Here is a 26,019-nt window from a genome sequence, read left to right on the forward strand (position 1 = left end):
GTTCAACCTGCTCTGATGGCAAACCGCAAACAATACTTCTTCTACGCCCCGAGCTGGGACTACCCACCACCACCCGCTGGTCCTATTAGACTAGGAAATGTCATAACATCCCTAACGAGCCCCGAAAGGCCCTTACATACCGCTGTGCCAACCGAATCGGAAGTCTTCTCGGTGAGAAAATCAAGCGTTGAGACTTCTATACTAAAGGCGCGATGCTAGAAGCTGATTCTCAGAGGATATCAGATGATGTGGTTGATATATCTGAGGATGAGCTGTTCGAATTAGAAGATCAAGACTGGGAGATGATAAGTGTGTTGGAAGGGGAGGAGACTATTGATCTAGCCATTCCCAAGTTAAGACAGCATTAGTTCTTATATCAGAGCATGGAAAATCCAGTTCACGACAGTTAGTCAAAGCCTTTTCGCTCCAAAGCTCGTTGGCACAAACATGTCGAACTCAGGATTTGGCCGCCTCTTTCCAATCAATCCATCGTCACTCTTCTCATATTCATTGTAAGATATATGCAGGCGAGAGTGGCTTGACAAAGTGGCTTTAATATAGCCCTCGGACCGCATGGTATATTTTCTACTTGTCACAATATCCTAACTCGGAGTGCAAATATCATTATATATGTTACATGATGTCAAATAGAAAGAAATAGCCTCGTTGCAATGGTCCAAAAGTAAAGTTACTTAAAGGACTTCTTACATGGTCAAAGTTCCTATTCGTGCCATCGATATTTTAATCTAAATATCTACTTTGGAAGCAGTACAAAGGAGAAATGAACCAACAATTCTTTTGATATTTATTTAACCTTTCTGCAAATTTTTATGTCGCTCTCCCTCTATCTAACAGCTTCTTGAAGAAAGTTATGATCATCCATTCTAGATTGGTTTATTCGGAATGTGGGCAAATTCTAGCCAGCACGCAAGTGGGGCGGGCATCAGTAGCTAGTTGAGTGAGCAATGTCCTTCGCTTTCAGTAAGTTGCCCTGCAGGTTCTCGATTTTGGTTTGGAACCGTTTATAGCAATCCGAGCCAAGTGGCAAGCGAAACAGGTCTCCTTTCCCAGCACCCATGCCGGTATTATCTACGACTTCCAGAACTCTCTGGGCACATTTAACAGCATCCCCGGGCTGAGCTCCTGTATTTGACTTGAATACCTGGAGAACATGTTCCAATGGGGTCCCAGTATAGTCTTGGTTCATGCCAGCGCTAGGCTCGACATAGGCTGACCAAAAGTTGGTCCGGAGTGATCCCGGCTCGACAACAAGCACCCGAATATTGAATGGTGCTAGCTCTCTCGAGAGGCTTTCAGACATACCTGCTCATTTTGGGTTAGCATGCCTATCCTCTAGATAGATACCTATCTTAGGATAGGAAGCTTTTGTAGAGCAACGTAAACTCACCTTCAAGAGCAAACTTCGTCCCGGCATACATCGCGCATGCGGGTAGTGCATCAACCCCGGCACTGCTACTAATATTAACAACAGTGCCAGACTTCCTCGCCCGCATAAAAGGAAGAACACCCTTCAACACACGAACAGGACCGTAAACATTTGTGTTGAATTGAGCCTCAATTTCAGCTTCGCTCATATCTTCGATACTGCCTAGCAACGAATACCCGGCATTATTAATAACCACGTCGACAACACCACCATACTCATTGACTGCATCTTCCACGACTTTCATGGTGCCAGAGCTCGTCACATCAAGTTCCATCCAGATCCCGCCGAGGTTTGAGATCTGGGGATTGGCTTCGGCTGCTTTAGTGGGGTTGCGGGCGGTGGCGATCACTTTATGACCGGCTTGGAGAGCTGCCTCTGCGATTGCGGCTCCGAGACCAGAAGAAGCACCAGTGACAAGCCAGGTTTTGGATGCCATCTCAAGTATAGTGAGCTCGATTGGAGTGGCGTTGCTGAAATGTAGTGTGTGGGAATTCAGTATAACTGACCGTTTGGGATGCAAAGGGGGCGTTGGTCGAAACTTAAGGCTAAATATCGCTGCTATTCGGAGGTAAGCGGAGCGGAGTTTGGCTACTAATACCGCTAAAGCCGGTAGTATGCTAACAAAGAAGTAGACAGAAAAAGCGTGGGTGTATCTAGAAGCCCGCATCATCTGCGTCTTCATCCTACTTTCTTTTGATATTCTATATATTCGGAAGGAAAAGGAAACAGGAAGGACCGTTCGCTAGATCATTTCCAACACACTTGAACGTTTGTGGTATTTAGTGATAACTACTGGGCATGTGGTACTTTAAAATGATTCATTGAGTGCTGATCTGGTAGGGTCTGGTTACGGAGTAACACAATAAGGACTAGGGCTTTACTACACCACCTAGGTCATATTTTGTATCATACCTCGTCTCAAAATCTGGCCAGATAGCTAGCTAACTGGGCTATTGCCCCTTCCATTTGAATTTGCAGAAAATTTGAGCAGCCGTAAGGCGCAGCAGTATAGCACGCATCAGTAGCTCGCTCCTTCAGAGGGTCACGCGTTTCAATCTGATTTGAACTTTTTGTTTTCATTGTCGAAGGGAGCTAAAGAGGCTTCGTCTAAATAAAGCTCACGGCCGAAGGGATTCTCAACACATTTGCGAAGATCGGAGAGGCTAATACCTTCAGGGAGCTCGTGAGCCTGGATCGACATGACACCACCGAGGCTGTTGCGCCCATCGGTGGCAGCGGAATCGTGAACAGTAACAGAGAAGGCTATGGTGGCACAGGTGGCCAACAATATGATGCACTTGGTCATTCGCATCTTGAAGATCTATCATTCCAGTCAGTATCTCAGTTCAACTTGTCACAAAAGAAAACTCTTTATACATGCGAACCAATTCTAGGGAGGAAAGGTGTTATTTAAGAATGTCGTGAAACAAGTGGTTGATATATAGAATATTTATTTCAACAATGACAGAAGCCTCCTTCTTATATGCTTTACTCTCTCGGCTCTGTCGAGCCCTTAGCTAACCCGAGACCCTTGTGTGCGCGATTTTCTTCGCAAGGCCACATTACACCTTTCATTGGCCTATATATATGTCCCTGGGATATTGAGACAGCTGCTTTGAGGGCTAATGCCGAATGAGCGGGAGCAATAATATAATCTCTATAGGTGTCCTTTATATATGGGCCATGGAAAAAGCTTTGCCAATGCTGTATCAGCAAAGTCGGGTCCGATTGGCTTCATCCCCAAGACCCTTTTCTTGGCAAAGACATCCAATTGGCCATGGCTTATCTTAAATCGGAAATGGTTCATGTTTAGCTGCGGGCCGGAGATTCCTAGGTCTAGGCTCAAGGCTTAGGCAACGACTATTTCGCAGGTTACACATAGAAAGGTCCCTTGTACAAAGTATGGTTTTTAAACCGCCTTTCTATACATTTGAACAGACCAGCTACAGCGCCATCTAGAAGGCCATTTTGAACCGAGCCATCCTGATTAAGTCGATATTATATAAAATGGCTCTCACTTTCGTGTTCCAAAATTCAGGAGTTTGCCGATAACATATACCCTTTGGTGGGATATCGTAACAGTGGTCCAGGGCAACTCTTATGCCAATTATATTGACTGACTACCAGCTACGCTCAGCCCATGTCTCTTTTTCCAATTTTGAGGATTTTTAATATAATCTTCTTCTACACATAAGCTGATACATACGACCATAGGGTGTGGAAAACAGGGCTTCCCGTCCGCTCAGCCGTACTTAAGCCACACGCCGGTGAGTTAGTAGTTGGGTGGGTGACCACCAGCGAATCCTCACTGTTGTATGTTTTTTTGGCTTTTTGGGGTGTTGAAACATTCATCCTATCTTATTATTAACTAGTGGTAGGACAGCAAAACTAGAAAAGATACAATTTTGTTATTTACTCTTCCTTGCCATTGCTATGATCGTCTCAACAATTTATTTCAAAGATATTATCAAAAGCTGCGAGTGTAATTTCAGTGTTCTAATTTAAGAGAAATGATTTGGATGGGAACTAAAGGCCATGAAGCCAGTTCCTTCAGCACATCCAACATATTCACAATCCATCTCACAAGATTTCAAAACAGTCGTTTCTACCCTGAGCGAAATCTTACCGCTCACCATCTCTCCTTCGGGGCCATATGCCTCAAGGAACTGCTTCCGCAAATCAACATGGCCTTTATTTTGCCGTCCAATCTGCTCCATTTCGCGTAGATCTTGGAAGTAGAACAACTGTACTTTCTTGTTATAGCTCAGCGCCTTGGGCTCTCCCTCGCGGAATAAGCCACTCTCAGGATCATAACATATCCGTCCATCAAGAATCCCTGACTCAGGTCCTGCCTCCATGAGATCTTTCATCCAATGAGTGACCGAGTCATCAAAATTCCCCACCCAGTATTGTTGTTCTTCTGCTGTAATGGCGGAATGGTCTTGCCCTTCGACAACGAAACAGATGTTGTCTGGAAACTGCGTCAGATGAACCCGAGCAGGGCGAGTATCAAGACCCGATCTCTCCGCTGACGAACTGCATAAAGGTCGATGAGGCTCCAATTTCTCTTTCACCGGAGACACCATTTTATCAGAAGTGTGATCAGACATTCGATGGCGGTAGCATCCCCAATAGGCTGCCTTGTGGCCAATATCAAATCTTTCGCCCAAGTGTCCGAGGCCGGAGGGCTCTGTCTGGTTGGCTCCATATTGACTTCGTCGAGGGGATGGTGTCAGGACTTCTCTCCACATTCCCGCGTCAATAGGAAGATCTGCCCAGAATTGAGACACATTGTCTCGAGCCCACCACCTCTGGTAGTCCGTGCTGGACTTCCAGTACGCGAGCCAGATGTGCGACTTCCCAGTGAATGGCGTGGCGCAGCCGTCTTGCGCCAGTCTCTCAATATGTACCGCATGGCCGGAAATAAGACCGTCAAACTCCTCTGTAAGATCTTTCTGGGATTTTGTGGGATTTCCGGTTGGATACTGGATTCCGAAAATTGAATAAACGAAAGGCTTGTCGGCCAGTTTCACACTCCACATTGTGCTTTATCTTTCTTGGTGCAGATTTGAGTAAGAAGAGGGCTACCAGTGGAGGAGATAAATGATTTTTCTGGGTCACTAACAGCAACTTTATAACTCAAGCTACAAGTCATGACTTCTACGCAACTGCAGACCACACTGGGACCCACCTGTCGGACTTCATTGCAACCGCAAATGCAACCCGCGAGAGTAAATGAGTTCCGATACCTTGTAGCTGATATGATTGTCAAATAATTTTACTAGAAATCCCAGATAGCAATCGGATCAGCGATTACCCCGGTGTTTGCGGCGATAGTTCCGCCCGCAGATGTGCCTATCTTTTGTATCTACCGAGACCTCTCCTATCAGTGACCAATTGGAATACTATCGATTGTTGAATTGAAAATTGCGGAATGGTGGCTCCGAGATAAACAGGCCATTTTGGGTTGCGGAGGTTTTACCGCCGCAGCTCTTATCACAAATGCGGGGAAGACTATGATCTATACTCAAAACATAAATATGGCATCCAAACTCTTATTTGCTTTCGTTGAACTCAGCATAATAACCTTTAATTGATTCCATCACATCTTCGTGTCTTCCACAATGTCTTCGGGCCCCGTTCGTGTCGCTGTCACCCAAGCCGAGCCGGCATGGCTGGACTTGACCGCTGGTGTCACTAAAACCTGCGAATTAATCGCAGAAGCGGCGCAGAATAAGGCACAGCTCATCGCTTTTCCTGAATGCTGGATTCCTGGTTATCCATGCTGGATCTGGTATGTCTGGCGCAAATATCCTTTTAGAAGCATACTAAGGTTTACAAGGAGCCGTTTGCTTGACGTTGAAATGAACGTCGCATATATCAAGAACTCACTTCGTCTCGACTCTCCGGAGATGATGCAAATCCAGTCATGTGCAAAGACTCACGCAATCGCTGTCTCGTTGGGATTTTCAGAAAACGACAACAACTCCATCTACATTGCCCAAGTGTGCATTGGGCCTGATGGAGAGATCAAATCTCACCGCCGTAAAATGAAGCCCACTCATATGGAGCGTACTATCTTTGGTGATGCGTCTGGAGAATGTTTCTCTAGCGTTGCGGAGCTTCCGTTTGGTCGAGTTGGACACTTGTCTTGCTGGGAACATATCCAGCCGCTGCTAAAGTATTTCACATTCTCTCAGAAGGAAGATATTCATGTCTCCGCATGGCCTAGTCTTACACCTCATTCTGGGAAGAGTGATCTCTGGTCCATGTCCGCTGAAGGTACGTCAGATCGTGTTTCATAGGTGATTTTCGAGATATTAATTTATAATTAGGCTGCCACAGTCTTTCCCAGACTTATGCGGTAGAGTCACAGGCTTTTGTCTTGCATTGCACGGCTTTGATTACCGAAAAGGGTGTGGAAGAAATGGGCACAGGTAGTGGTGCTTTGATGTCTTCTCCTGGGGGTGGTAGCTCTGCAGTCTTTGGGCCCGATGGAAGACGGCTGACAGAGCCAGTTGATAGTACGACGGAGACTATCATCTTCGCAGATTTGGACATGGACCAGATAATTGCTACTAAATTGTTCGCCGATGCCACCGGGCATTATAGTCGCCCTGATCTCATGACACTCAATGTCACGAAAAAGGTCAAGAAGATGGTTCAATCTGATGGCGAGCCTGTGATTGTAAAAGCTATGGAGGAGGCTTAAGAGAAATTATTTGTTCCTTTTTTAATATGTACCTGATTGTGTGGGTTGCACATTTGTGCACAGAATAACATTATATTAGAAAGCATAGTTTCATATTATTAGAGGCTAGTTGATGAAACTCATACTAGGTAACAAATTTGTATCGTGAGATACAGCATAATGATTTACGAGAATAATTTCATTCAATAATGTTGGAAGACAATGGCTTATCATGACACTCGTAGACCCGCGAAGAAAGGTTCGGAGATCCATGGATGGCCCGTGGGACCCACTTTATAAGATCTCCGGCGAATCACATGATACCTAGGCAATCGCAACTCCCTAGACGTCTTCCCTAGTCAGTCTTCTTGTTAGGAACCGAGAAACATCAAAAGCCAAACTTCTTTTTTGGACATGATATGTAATTGAGCAATGTCAAGCCAGCCTGGAAAGCCAGTTCTTTTTGCATGCCGTCAATGTCGGGCCTCAAAACGCCGAGTACGTCATGCCCCAGGAGACGTGGGGCTGATCGCTGATACATTTGACAGTGCGATGGTGTCAAACCACAATGCTCATATTGTCAACGAACGGCGAAAGAATGTGAATATGCGGACGAGAAAAAAGTTAGAAAGTATCAGCCCACCCTTCACTGCAGCGAAACTCATGGGGTTAACACGATGGACAGACGAAAGTATTGGGATGAGAACTATGTTAAGTCCCTCGAGAACCAAGTTCAGGCTTTGCTAGCTCTTCAAAACAGCAGTACCATCAATACAATACCGCATATTGTACCAAGACGATCCGCCAGTACCATCTTAGACTCGTCTCTTCACCTAGCTCCGCTGGGGAAGTCACACCAATATGAACATTGCGCTCCTTTGAATTATGTGGCTGACGATGAAACTTCTCATCAGTCTCAAACTGCCATGGAGGAATTGAGCGTCATGATGTGGAGAACGAATCTTGCAGATGCTGTGGCCCCTGAGGAGAAACAATCAACCAAAAACCCTCCAACAAGGGGGAACATTCTTCAACCCGAGGCCCCACCTCAAGTACCGCCTCAAATTCTGAACATATGCGGGAAAGTCACTCGTATTTATGAGGTCGCTGCTCTGTTCCTCAAATGCATCAACGAAGACCATCAATTCACGCAGTATGAAAGTTCGGACTTTTTCCTCCAGTTTCCCAACCAATCTCCGGATCGCCTCTTCCTTCATACAGCTATGTTAGCGGCTGGAGCAACATTTGAAAACAAGAAAGACTCCCTCAAGATTAGCGACGAACTTGCAGAATTAAGTGAAGCCCTCGTCTTCAAATGTTTTCGCCAGTCCCCGTCAATATACGTTATTCAAGGTCTGATTATCTTATCATGGCGTTCCCTCGCCTTGGGCTGTGATCACTTTGGCTGGACATTCCTCTCTATGGCTGCAGGAATGGCTGTTCACTTGCGGCTTCACGTATTGGCACTTGATGAATTTGACACTATCTCGAATACTGGTACCGGACTTGCAGATGTGCAGACCTTTTGGTCATTCTACATGACCGATAGAACTTCTATCTCAATCCTAGGAAGAAACTGCATGCTACCTTGGCGACGTGTGAATGTTCCCGCAATTGAAACTTTCTTCCCTAACGAGGGGACAAGTCTGGCACAGGTATCTTTTACGTGGCAATGCAAGCTATGGTACATGCATGATCAAAACATGGATAAAATGTACACATCAACCCCCAACTCATAATCCACTGGCAAATGCACTCACTAACAATCCCCAGCTTTTCTTCTACCTTCGAAACACTTACCACAACCGAGCAAGTCAGCCTATTGATAGCAACACATGAAAATCTCAGCCATTTTTTCAAGTCACGAGATCAACGACTCGCAATAAAGCGAGGCGCAACTGAAAAACCTGTGCTTCTCTTCCATATGGCATACCGAATGGCGATTCTAGTAACAATGCCACCGTTTCTCCGATTATTCTCAAAGATGCGAAACGAGAATCCAAATACGTCGCAACTAATGCCCGTCGTGTTACAATCTCTCACGGCGGCAGCAACAGCGATGGTCAGACTTGTCTCAGATTATTACAAAATCTACGGCTTTCAAAAATCCAATCCGCTCCTCATTCACCATCTATTGAGTGCGTGTATTGTCCATTTGATGAATACAACTACCAAATCATTCACCCTACGGCGATTTAGTACACGTTCAGTTCGCAAGTGTCTCGCTCTTCTCGCTGGAATAAAAATCTTTTGGCCCTCTCGCTCGCAGAAGAGTGTTGATTTGATAAAGGTCCTAGCCCGAAGATGGGATGTTGAATTTGCCTTGCCGGAGGATACCAACTTAATTCTCGAGATGGGATTCACTAGCGATTTTGATCCTCCGGGCAAAAGGCAGTCTCATCAAGATTTTCCAGAAAAAGGCACTGGATCAAATGTGTCTCTTTATGACACTTCAGAAAATACAATGGGCCCATTTGACTCTCTTTTCGAGGAAGAGAATGATCGCGCATTAAAAGACCTCTTATACGGCGAAGACGGCCAAAATGTCTTTCCTATGAACAATTCGCTTCTCGATCATGGATGTCCGGATATGTTTCCGATGTTTCAAGATTTTGGGCACTTTGGGGACAATCTTGTTGATTTGCCATAATTGATCCCCAGGTATCTTTAGCCAGCACTCGCATGTATATGTTGGACAAAACCTAATTCTGGGTCAAAAATTTCATAAAATGGACTTCAAACCCTAGAACATATTGAGCTATATATTAACCTGCGATACGACAAGGCACACTTTTTGATGCAAACACAACATCTTCGACTTGTACCTTTTCAGTTTGTCTGTAAAGACACAGCTCAAAAAGGCTGCCTTCCACTAACAGCTCAAATCCTCACTTTTGCATGTTGCTAGAGAGACCAACTATGGAATCGGACCAATATTGGGAAGGGATCGCTAAGAGCCGTTAGAAAGCGCACTTGAAATGATCTCTTACACAGAGCACCTTCCATTGGACAGTAGTACTGCTTTCTCAGAGTAGTATTGATTTGTTTTGCAGGAATCTCGTTATCCCCCCAGTAGTTATACAATCCACTCTAGAATTTCATCCCATTTGTTGGAGCTTGTGCTAGTGCCAATCTAGCAGACTATAAGGATGATGAATTGAAACTATTATAGCATATCTGGCCCCCTAATAACCCTATTTGACCTAGAGGGCAAATTCTGCTCTCCCTTCACTTCGACTGAATGGTTTTCATCGAACTACTATTTGAAACTGAGATAAATAAAACCTAAATAATTTCACATGTTCTTATCCTGGAGACAGCCCGGCTTTTTAGCACCTACCTCATATATGTTATTTAGGTGTATCTTTATAAATATGCTCTAGATACCGAAGTATTTACTACACAAAGTGTGGAATTTACATCGATATCTATATGCATGAGTCCTTGTCATAGAATTTATAATCCACGAGCTAATTATTATTCAAAGTCCAGAGAATATTAAACACACAATACGGGTACTGTCAAAGGTCAAATCTCACGAACGTACGGTAGACTATGAGTTTCAAAGCACTAAAAGGACTAGTCGCATAGTGCTTCTAGTTGTAGTTACGTGCAGATGTCAAGATACTGAGCGTTTTAGGGGAAACAGTACGATCTAATAACATTCTGCCGTGGTTTGGCCAAAGGGGTCAATATAGTGATCGCGCGACTCGGGTGATTCTCGCCCTACCCTCATCACCCTATAACCACCCAACCAACCACTTCAATACTTTTACTCTATAACTATATATTTATCTTCTACACGTAAACTGATACATACGACCATAGGGTGTGGAAAACAGGGCTTCCCGTCCGCTCAGCCGTACTTAAGCCACACGCCGGTGAGTTAGTAGTTGGGTGGGTGACCACCAGCGAATCCTCACTGTTGTATGTTTTTGTTTTTTTGTCCTTGTGGATGGCAGGCAGTGGTCGAGTTGATTGTCATGTGTGTGTATCGTGGCGGATGAAACTGATTGTTGGTCAGAAATGTATTTTTCTAGTGTTGGATGTCCGGGTGAAGCATCATTATAAACCTGTCCGTTAGTGACTTAAGCTTGGATCTAAGAAGCCTGCGCCTATGTGCTCTTGCTCCATATGAAACTGATATGAAAGAAGATGTAAGATATTGTGAACAATCGCATCCATTGCAAGTGTCGACAAGTGGTAATGTATTTCCAGCCAGGTACCCGTATGTTCGAAACAAGTATTCCGTACTCCGTATAGCTTAAACACAGCATTTAGGTTCTCACCGGAGCTCAACGCCCCGGTAGTCACCCGTGAACATATCCCAGGGTTCCACAGGTATCGTTCCACTGGTTCTCTGGGTGGTACGTTAGTCTGAAACCACGTGGAAATCAACTTTCGGCCGAACCGGCAATATCTCGGAACCGACCGGCCCCGGCAGTTCAAGTGCCATGACCCTAGGCACATCTACGGAGGACGGAGTAGATATTTACATAACGATCGGCAGAGGTCTTAGCTCGTCTGAAACAATTTCTCCTAAAACTCAGTGCTTTGCCGAAATCTCGTTGCAACTTGGCATCCTTTTTGTTCCCAATACCTCTCCCAGGAATATCTCCGGAGCATTCTACAACACTACTTACTCACCCTTTGAGGCAGCATGAGCGAAACACCGCTTAAGGGGCTGGCTACTGAGCCTCTCAAGGCAGACTATATACCTAGCCTTCAACAGGCAACACCGCAAGTTCTGTGGATTGGATGCTGTGATAGTAATGCCAAAGAATGCACTGTGCTTAATATTCTTGACGACGAGTTGTTCGTGCTCAGAAACCTCGGAAATATGATCATTAATGGTGACCTTTCCTGCGAGACTACCATAAAACACGCCGTTATTGACCTTCAGGTTGGCCTTGGTCCTAAATATATTGCTGGTTTGTTCTGTCTTACGTTATTCAGGTGAAACACATCGTTGTTTGCGGACATTACGGATGTCGAATTGTCAAAGCATTTTCGAGAGATGGGTTGAATGGTCCATGGTTGAGGTAAGTCCCTCTATGCAACGTTCCCGTGGGGTTACTAATAGTGGTTATATAGCAAGCTCAATGATCTTTATTCAGCGCACGAAGAAGATATTAATCAACTTTCAGTGTCGGAGCAAGATCGCTATTTTGTTGAGTTGAATATTCTTGATCAGATGCGTTCGCTACGCAAATTTCCCGAAGTCACCGATGCAATTACGCTAGGGCGCTTACATATCCATGGGATTGTGTATGATTTGGAGACCGAAAAGGCCTATCGATTATTGAAAGGGCAGCAGAAGTACTAGGACAGGTGTCAAGCCAGTCTTTCTCTCTTCCTCTCATGATGAATCGCTCGATTTATTCCATAGCTTTCTTTCTCATTTCCCTTCTCTGCAACAGGATGGAGATTCTTTAATTTCGCATGGTGTTATTACTACGTGATGCGCATGGTATCTATAGCATGCAAAGAGAAAGAAACAAGAAGCAGAACTGATCGATAAAAAAGGAAAACCCGACCATGACAGAGACCACTCACTGCCATGAAGCCATACAGACGGCTTCATGGAGATGGGGGAAACAGCCCAAAAGACAAGTCAGAGAGATACATGCTGATCAATGACAAACCGAACCCTTGAGTCGCGACCGGCAGTTGAGGACCATGATTGTGATCACTCAATGTTCCGAACTGGAACCCGGGGACAGACAGTATATTTTCTGCACATCCGCCAACTCAGCTTCGAAATCGACCTTGAGGTCTTTCAGCAGACCGTCGCCGAGATCGAAAACCCATCCATGAACGATAGGGTACTGATTCTCTTGGTAGCTTTGCTGGACAGCCGCGGTCTTGATGATGTTCCTACAGGATTCCATCACATTGAGTTCAATCAAACGATTGTATCTCGCGTGCTCCTCGGGGATTCCGTCGAGTTCCTTCTCGTGCAAGCGATAAACGTCGCGGATGTTTCGGAGCCATGGGTTAAGCAAACCCAAGTCAGCAGGTGTCAAGGCCGCCTTAACCCCTCCACAGTTGTAGTGGCCGCACACGATGATGTGCTTGACCTTCAAGTGCCGCACAGCATAGTTGATCACGGACATGACGTTGAGGTCGACATTGGGCACCAGATTGGCGATATTACGGTGAACGAAGACCTCGCCAGCCTCCAGGCCCATAATCTCGTTGGCGGGGACACGGCTATCGCTACATCCGATGTACCTGATTGCCGTTAGACGCGCTCCGATACGAAAATTTTGACGAGAACGAAGCCATATCGGCTATGTTTCTTACAGGTAGTCTGGTGATTGTCCAGCAGAAAGCTTGTCGAAGAAGGTGGCGTCTGTTTCTTTCTTCGATGAGACCCATTTCTTGTTGTTCTGGAAGATGTGGTCAAGCGACTGCTTGAGATAGCGATTGATATTGGGTTTGGTGGCCATTTTGTTAGGAGTTGCAAAGGCTTGCGAAATGTGAATAGCGATTTTGAGGTTCTGGTCGTCTCACACGGGGCAGTAAGCAGATATTCCGAATTCGTTGAAACCTGTCGACCTCGGAGGGGTTGTGCTTATATAAGCGCCCGCCAAGACATCTGCAGATCAATTTAAAGGTCTGCAGCTCTAATGACGGACATTTCCACCAAAATAATTATTTACTGCCATCTCAATTTATCATTTGAATCCCAAACATAATTTTTAAATTCATTTTGAAGGGATCTTTCTACAAGCCTAAAGCAAACAATGTCCAATAGTACCAACTGCGTGGTGTATCTAAAAATGATGTCTGCACAACTCTTTGTGTGATACTACTACTATTACCCTCATAATGTCAATTTACATCAGCCTCGTGTACCCTGACATCCTCAAACAGTAAATTTTACCGGCTGCTCGTAGGTCTCCAGTTTCAGTGGCTAATACCCCTCGCCAAGCATTCCTCCATTGAACATCCCCACAGCCAACACATTACACCGGCACCGCCGCTGAAAACCGCTGCCGTCGCCGACAGAGGAAATCTGCAGAATTTTGGCCAGGTAGTGACTAGACCACGGTACGCGGAAACCCGTGGACCCTTGAGCAGCTTACCTGGGCTCGCGAGGCTAAGGATACTCTTGCCATCCTGCATAGAGGCTAGTTGGGTGATGTCTGGTAGATGGCCCGGCAGACATGCCGTCCAAGGGATACCGTCCATCTGCGCGTGGAAGAGGGACGCTTTGGATGTGTCACCAAAGTGTAGGCCAGCAAAAAGCCACCCGTCGGGAGACCACGCCAGCGATCCCTAGATCTGGACGGTGGACAGGTAGCGTATAGTTCCACAATATCGACCCTGGGCGTGGAATCGAGGCCCTTGTTCGCACCGACAAGTGGATTGTGGCAGATAGCTGTCCCACAAGTGCTTTCGTGCTTGAATTGGGGATCTGTTGCTGATTATTTGGCTTTCCTTCAACTTCGGCCCATCGAGAATCGGGGTGCTGTGAACAGGAAGGCTCACATGGCAGCGAGTTTGAAGAGGGAGCAGCGGCTGCGGGTCTCAGGATGAACACGAACAATTGAATATTTACGATAGAATGACATTTAGGACATGGTTGCTCAATTTTTATGATTAAGTGTTGCTTTCTATTGGTGATGTTGAATTCCGACTGAAGCGGAACGACAGTTAAACGAACATAGAGATATGAAATCAGTCGTGGAAAGTTTTGGAAACTTTCCAGTATTGAAAGGAGCGATGATAATATGGTGAGCGGTATGGCAGACTTTTTTTTCTAAACGAAACAAGACTCAGTTGCTCCAGCCAGGACAGGTAGTATAATCGGATTGATCAGCCTAAAGCTGCTAGCAATCCGAAAATACCACCCGCAAGTGGGAAAAGCGAGCGAACGGTATTGAGACTTGCCCATTTGTTGATCAGCGAAGTCAATCGCGCTCCATCCCGTGGTGTGTTTTCCGACGAGTCTTTCATATTTGCAAACTCGAATATCTTGTTGTTCGTTTGTAGCATGAAAAGAATGGTCCATGGAACGATAGAAATGTTGAGAATTGCAGCCCCCCAGTACAACGAGCAATGCGACTTCAAAGCCAACCAAATAAAGCCCCCTGCTCCTAGTATGGCGAAAGGCGGGCCCAATGAATGCCCCTTATGGTAGAATGCGGCCCATTGTTTTGCTGCCAAATGCGGGGAGGTTGGAATGGCCGTTAAGACTGCGGGCACTGCACCCCAAGAGTAGGTAAATATTTCACCTGTTTTATTGACATGCTTAGTATCCCGCGCTTTCCTTGTTCAAGATAGATAGACAAATACCTGACAGCCAAAAGGAGGACGAGATTGCAACAATTTGTGTTAGAGCGTAAGAGTTCATGTTGACGGTACAAGAGCTTCTCTTCCAATTTCTCACAAAATGTTTAATTGGAATCGCTTCAGACTTTATATGGTGAGAGAAAAACCCAGAAGCTCGAATTGAAACTCATTGCAACAGAAACCGACAATACCGAATCCACATTTCTCGCCATTCCAGATATCGGGTTTAGGAGTTGTATCAAGTCTATTTCGGTCGCGCCAAAGCCCGCCAAAACCCGGTGATGCGACGTCCGCGGGTATTGTAGCGGGACATTATATAAGCCCCAGCCCAGGCCGCCTGCCAAACCGGCAGTGGACCACCTGCCTAAATGGGTAGGTGATGGAATACAATTTACGCATCGTGCAAGAGTTGACTTGATGCGTGCCATATATCCTCAAGAGAAATAACAGGGCTTTCGGAGCAATCAGTATACAAGACCGGCCCGGTGCTACTTCTCATAGTTGTGACTGCACTGGAGTTGGGCAATGAAAATTATATTTCCGATGAACAACGTCAAACCTAAGCAGACGAGATTCAGGGTGTTATCGAATTCGAGCTGTCCAAATACTGGCAGCGAGACCATGGGATTAAACTTGTTGAATCGACCTTTCCAAGCTCGATAACGTTACTCAAGGAGTTAGCGCCGCGGAGATAGGAGCTTAGCTATATAGGAATCTTGAGTATACTTTTGTCTGTGATGTCGGAGAGGCTGATGAGGATGACCCTAAGGGAGTTTCTACTGAGCTCCTTGAGTTCGTTTTATAGCTTGTGTTGCCTTGACCAATGAATTCTGACGCTGGATGTCTAGGGGCTTCGCTTACTTTAGTCACATCAACCCTATATATAGATCATCTATCAACGTAGCTAGTTGAAGGTCCTTACGCTAAAGCAAAGGAATGATAAATTTAAAAAAAATAAAACATACAACAGCATGTGTATGACCGTGGTCACCTAGCGCCCACGGTTCGGGCGTGGGCGGCTCGCCGCTCTATTCAGGGCACTCAGGGCAGATATTCACCCACCTGAATATTTTTCACCCGAATATTCAGCCCGCGCAGCAAAAGGTACATTTCTCATCATGACCAAAATNGTGTGATAAATAGACACAAGATGAACTATCTTGATGTCGTGAAAAGGGGCTATTAAGAGGCTAGGAAGTCGGAGGGCGATTAGCCGCATCAGGATATAACATCATGAGGATATGGAGAAGACAGACCAAGTAAATAAGTGTAAAACACCACATTGAACGAGAGACGACAGATAATTAGGGACCATCGGAAGTAATATATATAAATTTCATAGGAACCATCAAAACTTCTAAAAATGGACCTACCCAAACATTCATTTTTCTGGTTTCTCTTTGAAATATATCCTCCACCAAAGGTAAAATATCTACAATCAAAGAGAAAAAGTCCTATCTCTCTAATGTGGTCAACGTTAGTACACTAGGTTTCCTGGTTCACCAGGGTCCTCACTACCTTTGTGAACGCTATAGAGATACAGGGGGGCCGTGTTTCTTGATAAACCCCAAAGCAATAAAGTAAGATGTTTGAATTTCTGGATGGTCTGGGTAATCCAAAACTCGCGCACATCTCAAATACCCGCCAGCCGTGCAGCATCGCGATTCACTGCTACCACGAAGTCCCCCGCACCACAACCATGGAATGGGGCGTCAGAAACTCTCTTGAGCCAGGAAGGATCGAGTCTCGGGTGAGTATTGCATGGTCTGTCTGAATTTAGTGATTGTTGTGTGAGACGAGAGAATTCTCAGCTAAACTGATTGAAAACAGTTGAGGCGAGGAGGGTGGAAGATGGGACACGTACGTGACGGGAAATCAGCAATATTTGACGTGGATAGGACATCGGGAGCGCGGTGGGTTGTTAAAGGAAGAGGTGCTTGATGGGAAGTTCAAGTGAGGATGCGGTGAAAGTGCGGTCAGATGGAAGTTGTTTTTATTGTCAAAATTTCCCCGCAAGAATCCCGTGAAAGACCTTCCTGTAAAAAGTTGAGAAATACATATCTCTCCAACAAGGAGGGCAAATCAAATGGCGAAGCGATCTTGACAAGATCACGACAGGTGGGAGCCTACCTTAGATCGTCAACAATACATGTGGGTTTGGGGTCTGAGGGCATGAGTGCTGGTATAGGGACGAAGGAAGGAGCCAGAGCGGGAATTTTCAAATAAAATGCAAGGTCTATCGGATTTTATATCTGAAAATTCAGTCTCATGTACAATCGAGTTTGCTGATCTTTGACTTCTTATAATTCGTGTGAGGTCAAGGGAAAGAAAGCCCAGAAAGAGGTAAAATTTATCTCCACAATGTTGACTAGGAGTAAGTCATCATGATAGAGATTCATATTTATATAGTTAAGAGTAGAATGGGAGTGATTTTATCATCAAGTCTTCATGTTAAATTGAAAAATAAAAGTGAAGAATGGCCAAAGGCTTATAATGATAGAGGCATCTACATTTATATCTGCTAGCGGCCGAAAGTAGAATGTGATACGTAGGACGGAAATATAAGTAGAGCAAGCAAGCAAGCAAGCATGCTAGGCATGCTCAGCTCGTCAACTAACTAAAATGTGTAATGTGATTTATGTTCACAGACGCACAGAGCTTCCGATAGTGACGTGACATTCGGATTGTGGGTTTAAACCAACCAAAACGGGCCAATTTTGGCATAACCAACTATACACTGAATTTCAGACCACGCGTGATGGCTTTCCCTTTCCGCTTTAGTGTTTACCTCTCACCACTTTTTGCTTAGTAAAACCGAGCATGCCTGCCCAGGTGATCCCTGAGTGTTACATAATCATTGAACTCGCACACGGGTGGAGCATCATCTGATCATTATGTAGGCTCCACCCCTGTAGGTCGGGGTAACCCCGTTTATATGCAAACTTTCACCAGCGCGAACTGTGGGGGAAATTACGGCCCAGAACGATTTACTGCAATTATCCAGGAGGGGCCATGAAATCCTGTGTGCAATGTCGAGAGACCAAGCGCAAATGTTTGCCCAGCAAGGGCAGTGATTCATCACCTTCCTGTATACGCTGCCTAAGGCATGATCTTGAATGTTCACATTCTCAGGCTAGACGACTGGTGCGCACTCGGCTTGAGGCCTGTCAGCACTCTGGGCTATCAGCAGAACTCCAGACTAGTACAACGAGAGTAGAAGTTTTCCTTTCCCATGATGAGTCTGTTGTGACACTGGTCCACGAATATCTGTCTAAGATTCACGGTCGGCCCCATAGTATTTTTCATGCAGGGACATTGTGGAAGGACATTCACGTCCGGCGAGCCAGCAAAGCTTTGGTTCTGGCGATCTGCGCAATGGGCGCTCACGTTTCAACCCAGCCAACTCTACGATCACTGGAGCCTCTGCTCACTGCAGAGTCTAAACGGCTACTTCAGATTGACCTTGAGCGAGTGTCTCTGGAAAATATTCAAACCTGCATTCTAGTGGCAAATCTATGCGTGGCACATGCAAACCCATCGTCGGAGTTCCTGTTCTTTCGTAAGTTTCTTTTACCTTTTTACCCTTTTGATTCCTGGATTCGACAGCTCATACATGAGTCTATGTATGCCCGCCGCCAGTGCCTGTATGTGTAGATACTCATGTTAGACGATATGATAGGAACAGCAATTGCAATGATGCAATTGATGGAAACCCGTACGACACAAGCCAATGACAACGCAGTCTCTCATGAGCTCCGGATCCGAATTTGGTGGGCGCTTTTTGCAGCGGACAGTTGGTGCTCTTCGAGCCTGGGCTTGCCCCGCCAGATGAAGGACTGGCCTCGACCAGCTCGGTTACCCATGGATGAGCGTTTGTTTGCCGACATGAATATAGATGAGCCATTAAACGACCCGAAGGGGCCATGCAAGAGCCCTGGTCTGTGGGCACATATGGCCACGCTTATCGAATTGTTCAGCCCAATCCAGGAACTTAATTGGCGCGCAGCCAACAGTGAAGGACTGCAACCGGATCAAATTGAGCAGGACACGGATCGCCTCGCCCGACTGCTGGATCACTGGGAAATTGCACTTCCACACGATTTGCAATTGACGGAGTCGAACCTCATAGAGCACAGCGAACGGGGCACGGGTGGCATCTTCATGGGCCTCCATCTGGGCTTTCACCACTACGCCGTCTTACTCTTCTACCAATATCTTGATACACGATCCATGTTGAGCACGCGTGCTCGGCAATTTGCAACTCGATGTAAACACCATGCTCTCAGTTATAGCACATGGCTCGCCCGGGGGAGACAGCAATCGGGATGCGAGGCCGTGTATCCAACTGTCGCGCATATGGCGACCGTCTCATCTTCCGTCCTTCTTCATACCCTGCTTTTTGGAGAAGAAAATGAACTTCCGCAGTCACGTCACTGCCTCGGAGCAAACTTTGAGGCATTGCTTGAGTTGGAAGAGTACTGGCCCATTGTCAGAACCATGGTGCGTATTCCCTTCCCTTGAGAAATAGTATTCCACTCTCACTCTGGCTGACTCTTTACCGAAGATTAATCGATTGATGGAATTTCAGAACAGCTGCCTGCTTCTCTCTCACTGTTACCAAACCCATCGTTTGGATCGTTGGATGGTGCGGTTTCTCTTTGAATACGCTCTACCGCTTGAGGACAAGGCTATCACTCCACACACGACGTTAGAAATGAGTATTATCTCCACACAGGCTCATATCTTCTCCCAAAAAGGTCGTTTGTCTACATTTGGGGCCAGCTAGCCTGTTTTACCAATTGGAATCAGACTCTAGGCATTGTCGCCTTACCTAGCAATCTTTTGTTCTACCCCGAACATGGCAATTTGAATCCTGATTATTGGAAATAACAGGCGCCACTTCAATACCTGAATTGGGAGTCATTTGGTTGTTCTAGTCTGTAGCCACGTGTGACTAGTAAGCTTAGCTTGTTAGCTAGGAGGAAAGGGGAAGAGAATAATATCATATTGTGTGGCTGCGGCAGGCACCTGGAGAGGGCCCCCCGGTCATGTGCTGCTATACTAGATACATACATGGTGACAAAGCTCTACCTCTTGTATCTGCAATGTCACCGGAAGAGAAGTAGTCCGCTTCGACTACACTGGAAGACAGTCACCTTTTGTCCTGCAATCCGTCACGCAGGCTTATCTAAACGACCAATATAGCAATCTCATATGGCTTGCTGAAGCTGATGGAGAAGCTGCCAGCAGACCCAGACAAGGTCGTGGTAGTTATGACGCTGCTCTCACCTCCCAATGAAGGCAAATTGTTGACACTCGTGGAACTTGGAGCAGTCAAGGTGATCAGAGTGGCAATGTCCTTCGACGAACCTTCGACGTTGACCTGCACAGCGTTGGACGAACCGGTTTGACCATTATAATTCACGAGCTTGAGGATAGTGGACGAACTGCTTGCTGTTGCCGACCAGTAGACGGGGCCGAATTCCCCGTCCGTGGCAGTAACGGGCAGAGTTCTGGTGCCCATGTGGTCGGCGAAAAGCTTCTGGACGTAGTAGCTGATGGTGTATAGAACCTCGTTTTCAGTGTGCTTTATAACAGCTACTGTGTCGGGCGCTTCGTTGTAGTTCTTGATTAAGGCACCGTAGGCAGAGCCGACAATAACGTCCGAGTTCCTTTCGCAGCCCAAGAGGAAGATGGCTTCTGCGCAGGACATGCCTAGAGTCTGCGCTCCCACCTGGCCATTGTTGTTAGAGCCAGTGTTGGTCGCTGCGTACTCGTTGACGAAGACGGGATAGCTGCGACTAGCTTGGTCAAAGGTGTTGAAAAGAGAGACAAAATAGTTCTCATTGCCGTAGATATGGAGGTCCAGAGAGCTACCGTTAGAGGTGACTGGGTTTGGGTTGATGGCGGAGACAAGATTGATAGATGGATAGACAGCGTGGATGGCGTCGTAGAAGGCCATAAATCGGTATGAATAGTAGGAGTTCGTTCCCCCGTTGAGGTAGTCTTCATTGCCAATCTCAATCCAATTGATGGTGAAAGGTGAAGAGAATCCCAGAGCAGCTCGCTTGGCCCCATATGTGGTAGATTCATCCCCCTGGTCATGTTAGCAATATTTTCGCGTTTATAGTCTTCGTTATGCATGCATAGACACTAGCATTCATAATGATACCAGGGGAGGCAGGCATGGGGCCAACCTACTAGAAGAAACTCCAACTCATTCATGACTGAATCCACGTATGGCTGTAAATTGGCCTGAGAGACGATCTCGCCATCCAGGTACAGTCCAGCCCAGATTCCAAGAATTACCTCAAGGTCTAGATCTTTTGCCATCTGCATCATCTCCAGGAGACCAAATCCATCGGTATTGATATCACCCCAGGTACCTGGACGACCGGGACGATCTGTGAGAGGGCCGATGGTTTCGTTCCATTTCCATTCATACGGGGAGCCGTTGCCCTCCATATTGTTTCCACCAGGCAACCGGATATATTTCTGATTCATATTGAGCAATGCCTCGGCCAGGTCCTCGCGCACACCATTGTTCCGGTTATCGAATGTCTGCTTGAACAAACTCAAAACATTGAAATAAACACTTTCTCCAGCGAGCTTTGATCCATCAAAAGTGAAATAAAACGTGTTGTTGCCGTCGGTGCCAGTTTTGCTCGGCTGGAACGTCGCAGAGTAGCTCTGCACCCAACCCGCAGATGATGTCTGATCGATGTTCATAACCGTGGATCCGAGTAATTCATCCGCCGTGGTGCTATTGAAGTAACAGTTGACTGCGCCTGAATAATTGCCGCGCATGTAGAAACTAGCGATGTACTGCTTGGTTGAATCCACGTCGAAACCCCAGAAGCCTTCATTGTAGAATCCTACAGTCCCCGTAGTCCCCGCAGGTATGTCCATTCTCATCTGATATGGCAAGCTGGATGAGAGGGCGGGAGAAGATTGGTCGATGGCCAGTGTGACTCCTCCAACAGGATTCCAATAATCCATGTTACGTGCTAGACTGGCAGTGCCAGCGGATGAGGATCCTTGGAAGGCTCGGTTCCGCAACATCTCCCCATAGAGACCGCCATCGCCAGAGTGGTATATATCCTGACAGTCATCGGTTATTATTGCAGCTTTGGAGAAACGAAGAAGAATCACCGACTTACCTCGTACAAAAGCCCATATAGGAGGGAACTGGATTGATTGCCACCAGACGAGGCGATGTCAAGGGTCAGCGCTGCCGCACTGGCAACGAGAGATAACACGACCGAAAGAATCATGATTTCCTAATTTTAGACAAGCTCCTTATGGATCAAGATGATTGATATCTTGGTCTGATCTGGTGAGCTTAGGAGACAGGCCAGAGAGACGGCCCTTTATATATACACATGCGACACTAACCAGCGTTCCCCGCGTTCTCAAAATCCGACACGAAATCTACAGACCCCGGAGGTTTAATCCAAGGATGAGCCAATAAACTTAGCACTCTATGATTGTCCAAGCATTCGGTGAGAGTTACACCGACGAAGCTGCCATCAAGTGAAATCCCCCACCATGAATTGGGCCCAGTATCAGGGGCATGGACGAGTTACAATGCAAATAAAAAGCAGGGGCTAGTCCCAAAACTGCAATTCACCGAGAGGGTTCAACTGTTTTGGCTAGCAGCTCGAATAGACTCGTAAGCTGCCTGTGTAGAAAGCCTCGCATACATAACTGCAATATCATTAAACCTGAACTAGAATCCCTAAAATGCCCAAATCTCACATCCCGATAGCCCCCTCATAAAAATCATCTCAAAATAAATGGCCCTAATGAAGGATATAGCGTTGTTGGGGTGATATCAACACTAGTGTCTTCTGTTTTAGGTCTACCGAAACCTCTTTGGAGTATGCCTGAGCTGGAAACAAGTAACTTCTTCTTGCAAAATCTTGAACCAGATTGACTTGATCCGATACGGACTAGCCGGGGCGAGGCTGAGCAAAAAGTCATAAATACTGTCAATTAATCTTTGGCGTGTCATACTGATAAACGGGTCTCGATACACCGTGTCTTCTATCTAAAAAGCTATTTCACACCTTGCCCTGGATTTGTTATGAATGGTGCAGTCGCCTGGGGCGGCCATGGCAAAGGATATAAGGGGATGCTCCACTGATGCTTTCCAGATCCCACATTCTCCTCCAGATTGTTGGAACCATCTTTAGCGCCCTTGACCTTGACCACTGCTTGGCAGTTTGGTGGGACTGTCAGATCCAAACAGAATTTCAGTGCTCCGTCTCGATCGGTATCGTGACCGATGCTCCACTGGCAGCTCCACCTGCCGTAGATACTCTCATACGACACTGCAGAGTGCGTTAAAGAGCCTCCTGGCTGAGGAAACACCAATGCAGTCTTCCAACCAGGTTCAAGCGGCCGCAACCCGCCCACAGTCTCATGAAGCCAATTGACAACAGAGCCCAGGGCGTAATGATTGAAAGAAGTCATTTCACCTGGGTTGATAGAACCGTTTGGCAGCATACTGTCCCAGCGTTCCCAGATGGTGGTAGCGCCCATAGAGATAGGGTACAGCCATGATGGGCAGCGGTCTTCGAGGAGCATCCGGTAGGCCAAAGAAAGATTCCCGGTATCGTTGAGAGCCCTCAAAACCAGAGGGGTACCGGCAAACCCGGTTGCTACGCGAAACTTTGCCATTCGGACACGCATAGCAAGTTGATACCTCGCCGTGGCCAGCTGCTGCTGTGTGGATAAGAGCCCGAAGACGATTGCCAAGGAGTAGGCTGTTTGGGAGTCCCCGACTATGAGGCCGGATAGCGTAATGTACTTGTCTTGGAAAAGGGCACGGAGACGCTTAGCTTTGCAGCTGTAATGTGTAATATCTGTCTCTCGCTCGAGGATCGAGGCAATCTTAGCCATAAGAGATGTGACGTGCACAAGGTATGCGTCTGCTACTAGCGTGCCGCTCGTTCGGCAATCACCAGGCTCGTCGGGCGGCGCTTGGGGGTCGAGCCAGTCACCCAATTGCCATAACTCAGGATCCCATAGTCCGTCTTCGCCTCGACATACTCCCTCATTTAGCCACAAGGTCATACTGGGATACTGTCGACGTAAAATATCGGCATCACCCGATGATTGATATAGTATCCAGGGAAGTATTATCACCACATCGCCCCACAGAGCTTGGGGAATGGATGGCCACACGTGGTCTAGAATATTGGGTACAACCAGAGGGGGAACGCCGTGGTGATCTGATTGCTCGCAAGCCACATCTTCCATCCACTCTGAAAGCATGCTAATGGAGTCATAAAGGAATGTCGCAGATGGGCCGAAAACCTGGATGTCTCCCGTCCAACCCAATCGTTCGTCTCGCTGGGGGCAATCTGTGGGGATGGATAAAAAGTTCCCACGCATACTCCAGCAGGCGTTTTGATGTAATTGATTGATGGCCGGGTTAGAACACTCAAATCGCCCCGTCCGCTTGAAGTCGGTATGAATTACCAGCGCCCGAATGTTGCTCTGCCAGGACGGCTCCGTCCGAGGGTCCCATCCATCGACTTGCACGAATCGAAAACCGTGGAATGTGAATTTCGGAGACCAATCAATAAACGACTGCCCGGATGAGATAATCGTATCGACGCATTGCGCACCACGAAGGGGTCGTGTTCCCAATTCACCGTTGTCGTCCATGACCTCAGCGTGAGTGAAGCTCACCGTTGCGTTCAATGGGAGGGTCATCGAATGTATTAGAAGCTTTCCAACCAGATTCTGGCCAAAGTCGAGGATATTACGGCCGGATGGGGTGGTAATTATCTTCCGGGGGGTCAATATCTCCGTTGTTCGTGCTGGGGGCGCGTTTGGAGCGTATAATCTTGCCCGGGGAAAGTCCAAAACGGAGACGTCCTCCCAGTCGGTGTCACAATAACGAGGGCCATGTTGGTGCCAGTCGGCGACTTCCGCCCGCGCATCATACAACTCGCCGTTGTAGATTTCACTCTTCACAATGGGACTTGGGTGGCACTTCCAGCTGGTATCTGACACCACCTGGAATCGTCCACCTGCGAGCCCACCTACCTCCAACTGAGCCATGACTGCCATCCGATCTCCGTATATATGCCGTTTGCCACCGCCAAAGCCCAGACGGCCCGCATACCAGCCTTCGGCGACCTCGACACTCAGCACGTTACTGCCATGTTGGTATACCAATGAATCGACGTCAAAAACTTGATATGCAAGTCGATTGTGGTAACTTGTCCATCCAGGCGCCATTTCATGATCCCCGATTCGTGAACCATTGAGATACGCCCGGTAGACCCCAAACGCCGTAATATATAGTCGGGCCCGTCGCACAGAGCTAACCCCGCCAGGCAACACAAATTCCTTTCGAAAAAGTAAAGGCCTCAGTGGTTCGTCTTTGTGGCTCATTGGAACGGATGGGCTGGAAATAGGTATTGCAGTCCAATCCTGCGGACTAAGAAGACTGCATTCCACTACTGCCCAAGACGACCAGGCAGACCAATCCGAATGTGTGCCACTGTTTGGCCTATCCTTCCAGCTACCATACACTCGAACTCGCACCTGGGCTTGTTCTCGCGACAGCAGTGGCGTGCTCGGCCAAGGGACCATTGATGAATTGGGACTTTTAATACTGAAGTTAGATGGAGATCCAGCTTCATGGCGCACGGAAATCTCATACTGGGACTGCGTCCAGTCGGAAATGGACTCATCGACAGCGGAGAAGGTCCAGGAGATGCGAGGCAAAGAGCAATTTACGCCTAGTCCTGAGGGATGCTGTTCGAAGCGTATTGCCATAATCTCGACCATTTCTGATGATGTGGTCCAATTATACTCTGCTGTCTGACGAAAAAGAGAGAAGGAAAAAAAAAGAAGAATAGAAGCTAGGGATAAAGTGGAGGACAGAGAAAAGAATTTCCAAGTTGGCGGCTATCTCCCTGCAGTCATCCTGTATCGTCTGACCTCGCTTTCTATTCTACCGAGCAGTCGATTATGTCTCGCAAACTTGGCCATATCCTATACCCCATACCGAAATATGTACCTATATGTACCATCCATGGATGTGGAGTGGCTGCGGAAT

The 26,019-nt window shown here is 46.8% G+C and overlaps 9 protein-coding genes across 9 annotated transcripts; 3 read left to right on the forward strand and 6 right to left on the reverse strand.

Moving 5' to 3' along the window:
- Positions 1-943: 943 nt before the first annotated feature.
- PEX2_107890 (putative short chain oxidoreductase/dehydrogenase) lies at positions 944-1,883 on the reverse strand (the record flags this gene model as incomplete). Its single annotated transcript, XM_016748057.1, has 2 exons — positions 944-1,323; positions 1,409-1,883. The coding sequence occupies 2 exons, from the start codon at positions 1,881-1,883 to the stop codon at positions 944-946; spliced, it is 855 nt and encodes a 284-aa protein (XP_016594899.1).
- Positions 1,884-2,498: 615 nt separating this feature from the next.
- PEX2_107900 (uncharacterized protein) lies at positions 2,499-2,759 on the reverse strand (the record flags this gene model as incomplete). Its single annotated transcript, XM_016748058.1, has 1 exon — positions 2,499-2,759. The coding sequence occupies one exon, from the start codon at positions 2,757-2,759 to the stop codon at positions 2,499-2,501; it is 261 nt and encodes an 86-aa protein (XP_016594900.1).
- A 1,189-nt stretch (positions 2,760-3,948) lies between these two features.
- On the reverse strand, positions 3,949-4,989 carry PEX2_107910 (phenylacetaldoxime dehydratase family protein; the record flags this gene model as incomplete). Its single annotated transcript, XM_016748059.1, has 1 exon — positions 3,949-4,989. One exon carries the CDS (start codon positions 4,987-4,989, stop codon positions 3,949-3,951), a length of 1,041 nt encoding a protein of 346 aa, XP_016594901.1.
- Positions 4,990-5,571: 582 nt separating this feature from the next.
- Positions 5,572-6,659, forward strand: PEX2_107920 (carbon-nitrogen hydrolase family protein; the record flags this gene model as incomplete). Its single annotated transcript, XM_016748060.1, has 3 exons — positions 5,572-5,741; positions 5,790-6,229; positions 6,283-6,659. The coding sequence occupies 3 exons, from the start codon at positions 5,572-5,574 to the stop codon at positions 6,657-6,659; spliced, it is 987 nt and encodes a 328-aa protein (XP_016594902.1).
- Positions 6,660-7,315: 656 nt separating this feature from the next.
- PEX2_107930 (fungal specific transcription factor domain-containing protein) lies at positions 7,316-9,288 on the forward strand (the record flags this gene model as incomplete). Its single annotated transcript, XM_016748061.1, has 2 exons — positions 7,316-8,322; positions 8,412-9,288. 2 exons carry the CDS (start codon positions 7,316-7,318, stop codon positions 9,286-9,288), a joined length of 1,884 nt encoding a protein of 627 aa, XP_016594903.1.
- Positions 9,289-12,331: 3,043 nt separating this feature from the next.
- PEX2_107940 (carbonic anhydrase) lies at positions 12,332-13,090 on the reverse strand (the record flags this gene model as incomplete). Its single annotated transcript, XM_016748062.1, has 2 exons — positions 12,332-12,872; positions 12,945-13,090. 2 exons carry the CDS (start codon positions 13,088-13,090, stop codon positions 12,332-12,334), a joined length of 687 nt encoding a protein of 228 aa, XP_016594904.1.
- Positions 13,091-18,314: 5,224 nt separating this feature from the next.
- Positions 18,315-19,460, forward strand: PEX2_107950 (fungal specific transcription factor domain-containing protein; the record flags this gene model as incomplete). The annotated part of the gene is made up of 2 exons (XM_016748063.1): positions 18,315-18,498; positions 18,619-19,460. The coding sequence occupies 2 exons, from the start codon at positions 18,315-18,317 to the stop codon at positions 19,458-19,460; spliced, it is 1,026 nt and encodes a 341-aa protein (XP_016594905.1).
- Positions 19,461-20,127: 667 nt separating this feature from the next.
- On the reverse strand, positions 20,128-22,213 carry PEX2_107960 (Glycoside hydrolase, superfamily; the record flags this gene model as incomplete). Its single annotated transcript, XM_016748064.1, has 3 exons — positions 20,128-21,036; positions 21,141-22,040; positions 22,100-22,213. 3 exons carry the CDS (start codon positions 22,211-22,213, stop codon positions 20,128-20,130), a joined length of 1,923 nt encoding a protein of 640 aa, XP_016594906.1.
- A 784-nt stretch (positions 22,214-22,997) lies between these two features.
- PEX2_107970 (alpha-L-rhamnosidase) lies at positions 22,998-25,748 on the reverse strand (the record flags this gene model as incomplete). Its single annotated transcript, XM_016748065.1, has 1 exon — positions 22,998-25,748. One exon carries the CDS (start codon positions 25,746-25,748, stop codon positions 22,998-23,000), a length of 2,751 nt encoding a protein of 916 aa, XP_016594907.1.
- Between the last annotated feature and the right edge of the window lie 271 nt (positions 25,749-26,019).

The sequence above is a fragment of the Penicillium expansum genome (assembly GCF_000769745.1).
Source record: "Penicillium expansum strain MD-8 chromosome Unknown contig370, whole genome shotgun sequence".
NCBI classification, from domain to species: domain Eukaryota; kingdom Fungi; phylum Ascomycota; class Eurotiomycetes; order Eurotiales; family Aspergillaceae; genus Penicillium; species Penicillium expansum.